Raw genomic sequence first — 5205 nt, forward strand, 5'->3', positions numbered from 1 at the left:
TGCTGAACGCCAAGCCTGGCATTTAGCGCCAGAACACTCGAGTGGACTGTGCTCCAAGGTGTTTTGTTTCTCCTCCAGAGTCCTCTGTTCCTATTTTAAACACTTTGCATGACCACAATCATCATAAAACCAAGGAAAACTAAGAATAAAGATAAAAAATAAATGGAAGTCAAACTGAAAGAAAAACCAAAGGATACTCAGGGTTGGGTTGCCTCCCAAAAAGTGCTTATTTACCGTCACTAGCTTGACGGTCAGCTCTACTACAGAGAAGGTTGGTCATAAAGCCTCAACTCTTCACCTCTCATTGTGAACCACTTTTTTGTATTCTCATGTATTAACTCTATATGCTCAAGAGAGAGTATCATGTTCACTGTGTGTGGCAGGATTGGACTTTTAGTAAAAACCACCTTCATTATTGGTGAGAAATCATCAGTGGGGATCTTCTTGTTCCTCCAACCCTTGGGTACTTTCTTCTTGGGACCTCCCTCCTTGGTGGATGATGTCCTCCTAACACCAAACTTAGGTTTGATGTCAGGGGAAATTGTATTGGCTCCCACCAAAGGAGGTTTGAGTTGTGAACTCTATTTTGCTTCAGTCAAGGATCCTTGGAGACTTGGATTAGTGGGCTCACTCCACATGCAAGTGCCTCTTTCACCAAAGTGACGTAAGGGTCTAAAAACCTTGAATACCAAGTAGTTCTCATGCATCCTCAGAACCAATTCACCTTTTTTCACATCAATCAGAGCTCTCCCAGTGGCCAAGAATGGTCTTCCTAGGATTATAGAGTCATTTTCATCCTATCCCATATCAAGGATCACAAAATCTGCAGGGAGGAAGAATTCTCCAACCTTGACCAAGACATTCTCCACTATTCCATGTGCTTGTCTCAGAGATTTGTCTGCCATTTGTAGTGCTATCCTTGTTGGCTGTGCCTTTTGGATTTGTGGCTTTTTCATCACAGACAAGGGCATTAGATTAATACTTGTACCAAGATGACATAAGGCTTTGTCAAAGGTTATGTTTCCAATAGTACATAGAATCTGAAAGCTCCCTGGATCAGGCATCTTCCTTGGTAACTTGCTCTGAATTATTACACTGCATTCCTTGGTCAGGACCACTGTCTCATCTCCCTTTAAGGTATTCTTCTTAGAAAGTAACCTATTTGTTTCGGAGGTTACCTGAAACGGAGAGATCGATCTAGGACGAGACCTTCTGGTACGGCCGAGACTGCTACGCTCGATCAGTTGGAGAGGGAGGAGCTGCTGATCCTCGTTCACTGGAGGGGGGTGGTACCTGCAAGAGACTCTGATGCTTAAGTCAGTACGGACTTTAGGCAGGTTTTTTGTAGAATTGGAGTATGAATTATACCTGGGTGCTCCAGTGTATTTATAGAAGTGTTTTGTGACCTTCCCCTAAGATAAGTTTGTTATCTTATCTTATCTTTTGTAGGTGAGATCCTCATCTTTTTGGTTAGCCGCCTTCTAGTGGGCGGTGACTCCTTATTTTGGGCCTCTTTGGGCCCTTCTTGGGTCTTGTCGTGATTTGTCCGAGCTCTTTATGAGAGTTTGTTGCAATGGTACGACCTTTGAAGAGGTCGGTCCTTTTATCTTCGCCCGACCTGGACCTTATAGTTTGGTCCAGGCTATGAACAGTGCCCCTGCTTGAGCTTCGACCCTTCCCCGAGGTCGTGCTTCCGAGCTTCGACCACTTTTTGGGAAGTCGTGCTCGAGCATCAGTTCAGCTGTGTTTGATTAGTTCCTTCGCACGCGATTCTGGCATTGTTTTGTTTAAATGCGAAGCATTTTTAGCTCCTTAATTGTGGCACTGCTTTCAAGGACGTTAGTTCCTTAGGAGCACGCGAGCGTTTTTAAAGCCTATTAATTGGGCATTTATTTGTATTGCCATTTCTTTTTCCCTCTCTTTAAACTTTGTTTGAAATCACAGAAGGGGGTTTTTTACTTTTCTAGCTTACCTTTTTCTTCTGTTTTTCTGCTTGAGAAAACTTTTTTCGTTTGGCTTCCTTCGATTTTGCCCCAAGTTTTTCTTCTTTGGAGCTTTTGGGAGGCGCCCTCGGATTGTTGGTGTTTTTGCTGTGCGTCTGTTGCTATCGTCCCTTTCTTCATCGTAGGTTGGTACTTCTTTTTTATGCCTTTCATATTTTTTGGTTGTCTGATGGCTGTGATTTCCCTCTATTTGAACTTCTAGTGATATTGCATGTTTTTGTTTCTCTGAGGAAAGTTGAAAATTTTATCTTTGCCGCTTGTTTGCGGAAATGTCGGCATTGGGGGTTTTTTGGTTTTCACTCGTGCATTCGGGCTTTTTTCTTTTTTGGTGAAGGGGCTAGGGTTTTGATTCCTCGTGTTCTTCTTTTTTTGTATCTGCTTTATTGCCTCTAAAGGATGTTCCTGTGTTTTGGTGATGGTTTTCTTGTTTCTTGCGAACCCTGGGGCACCCTTTCATTTGCTGTGTGCTTGCTTTGCTTTTGTTGATTCTATCCGAGTTGTTATGGTGGTGACATTCCTTTTATTTCCTTGCTGTAGGTGTAGTTTCTTATGTCTTCTCATAAAGATATTGTCGAGATGTCTACAAAGGTCCCTGCTGGTATGGCTGACTGGTTAGATTCCTTAGTCTTAATGTGTGTTACTGTAGCTGACCCAGAGTATTGTGAGAAGCTTAGGAGATTTCATAGGATTTGTGGGAGTGGGGAAGATGAGAAGAACTATGAGCTGGTGTCGCCCGACCCCAAGGAGAGGGTTAGTTTCCCTCCCTTAAGTCAGGCAGAACGTCCTTTCTTCTATGCCTATGACTATTTCTTTACCCAGCTACGTATTACCATTCCTTTTACTGCATTTGAGACCGAAATCCTGTGGAACTGTAATGTGGCCCCTTCGCAGCTTCACCCGAACTCTTGGGCTTTTATGAAGATCTTTCAATTGTTTTGTCAAAAATTGGGTGTCCGACCTTCCCTTTCCCTCTTCCTTTATTTGTTTGTGTTGACAAAACTGGGAGAAGCCAAGAAGAAGGCATCTGGGATCTCCTTTCGAGCTACTCAAGGGAAGAAGGTTTTTTCCATGTTTGATGATTCTTTTCGAGATTTTAAGAACTTTTATTTCAAAGTCCGAGCTGTTGAGGATGTTCACCCCTTTTTCTTGGACAAGAACAATGAACCGACCTTCCCCTTTTGGTGTTAGAAAGATACTGTAGTTCTTAAGTACCCGTGGGAGAGTCTAGATGAGATAGAGAGGGCCTTTGTAGGTGTCTTGAAGGAGCACTGGGGAGAGCCTCCTCATCTGGACACGAAAAAGTTTTTAGGAGATCCCACTCTCCTTCACTTCGAATTAGGTAGTGGCCGACTTTTTTACAAGGCAGTCTTTTTTTATTATTCATCTGAATTTTTTGTATTCCTCTATTGCGTGACCATTTTTATGGTTTCTTTTTCTCCTTTTCAGAGATGGTGGTCCATTCTGATTCGATGAAGTTCCTTAGAAAGACCAAGAAAACAGTAGCCGCCCAAAATATTCAGAACAAGGCGTCGGGGGAGGGTTCTAGCCAGGTTCCTCCGAAGAAGCCGGAGTCCGACCCTCAGGGTCCGAGGAAGGTCATCCCGGCCCCTCGAGTTCGGACGGTTCCTACTGAGCCTCTCTTGGCGACTTCTGGTGCTGCCTCCTCCCCTACTTCGTCTGGTCCTCCCCCTAAGAAGCCAAGGACTGTCGGGACATATGATTTGGATGCTAAAGACTTTGATGGTGTGGCTTTCGCTTCAAAACTTATTGCTCCTTATGGCAGGGTTCCTACTGATAACGTGTCAATCCTTCACCACCTCGACTTTATATGAAGCAATAGTATCCGGATGGTTAATCTTAGTGCTGCCTTGTCTCGGGTTGTTAGAGAGTCTCCTATCTGTGCCACTAAGGCTTTCCTTGAGGAGGCCAAGGCTGATTATGAGAGGGTAGAGGGCTTGAAGTGTGAGTAGGAGGCCAAGAGTGTCAGATTGGAGCTTATGGTGGAGAAGGAGAAAGCTAGGGCCACAGCTGCGAAGGCGGCCGCTAATCTGGCTGAAGATATGGCCAAAAAGGCTAAGGAGAGCCATACTCGGACCTATGGCGAGCTGTTGGAGACCAAGGAGAGGCTTCAGTCCGCTTATGATGACTATGCCGAGCTCCAGGGCCATGTGGTGAATGGTATGATTGCTTTATATGAGAATCTGAAGGCCCAGGTCCGAGTTGTTGCTCCCAACGCCGACCTCAGTCTATTTAGCATGAATAATATTGTGGAGGACAGCAAGATTGTGCCTGCCCCTGATGATGATAAGGCTCCTCCTTCTCTGTCGACAGTTAAGGCTTCTACAGCCCCTTCTGCTGAGGTGGTCCCTGATGATGATGATGATGATGAATAATTTTGTTTTTTATCAAAATAATTTTAACTCTTGGGTTGCCATGGGGCAGCCCTTGAGCCTTTAATGTTTTAATTTTTGTGTTTCAGTTTGTCTTAGTGATGCACCAATTTAGCTCTTGGCAAGGTGCTTTGAGGTTGTTCATTCAAGCCTTGTATAGTCTTGTGTTTTTGGCGATGTGGTCCCTTCCTGGGTTTTTTATACCCTAGGATGTAGATGTTCGGGACTCCTTGGTTCGACACCTTTTTCAAGGTGTTGTTTGTTTTATGGACTTCTACCTTTGCCTTTTCAATCGTGCCTTGTTTTAGTTGTGCTGACAACCTTCTGTTTTGGCGACGTCGTCTTTTATGGCTTCCTGTCCGTGCTTTTTAGTCAGCTTCCAACAACTTTTTAGGTAGCGTTCTCATATAGAACCTTTTCTTTTTAGTTTGTTTGGATGACTTTTTAGCCTTGTTCCGAGGTCGCGCTATCGCCTTTTAAGTAACGTCCCTTTTCAGGACTTGTACCTTTTGGCTAAGCATTTTGGCCTTAAGTTCGTTCAACCTTTTTGGCCTTCGTATGGTGTTGTTCCCTTTGTGGTGATCCTTTCATTGGTCCGACTTCTCTGTCGGGCCTTCTTAAGTTATTTCTAGTAATCCCATTTTAGTCTGACCTCGTCAGGTTGCTTTATATGGGTTACTTTTTATAACTTCTCACATTAACTTTTGACTTCGTCGCTTCACCTTGCCGACCTTTCCTTGGTTGGGCGATGAATTTTGCATTTTGAGCATAAATTAATGCATCTTGGTAGGAAACTTTTCAGGGAATCTTAA

General features: G+C 43.9%; 1 protein-coding gene across 1 annotated transcript; it reads right to left on the reverse strand.

The window, feature by feature from the left end:
- Positions 1-797: 797 nt before the first annotated feature.
- Positions 798-2460, reverse strand: LOC107627198 (uncharacterized). The gene is made up of 2 exons (XM_016330051.1): positions 2453-2460; positions 798-1293 (listed from the first exon to the last, which is right to left on the reverse strand). Exons 1-2 carry the CDS (start codon positions 2458-2460, stop codon positions 798-800), a joined length of 504 nt encoding a protein of 167 aa, XP_016185537.1.
- Between the last annotated feature and the right edge of the window lie 2745 nt (positions 2461-5205).

This window comes from Arachis ipaensis, chromosome B2 (assembly GCF_059453495.1).
Source record: "Arachis ipaensis isolate K30076 ecotype BB chromosome B2, ASM5945349v1, whole genome shotgun sequence".
NCBI classification, from domain to species: domain Eukaryota; kingdom Viridiplantae; phylum Streptophyta; class Magnoliopsida; order Fabales; family Fabaceae; genus Arachis; species Arachis ipaensis.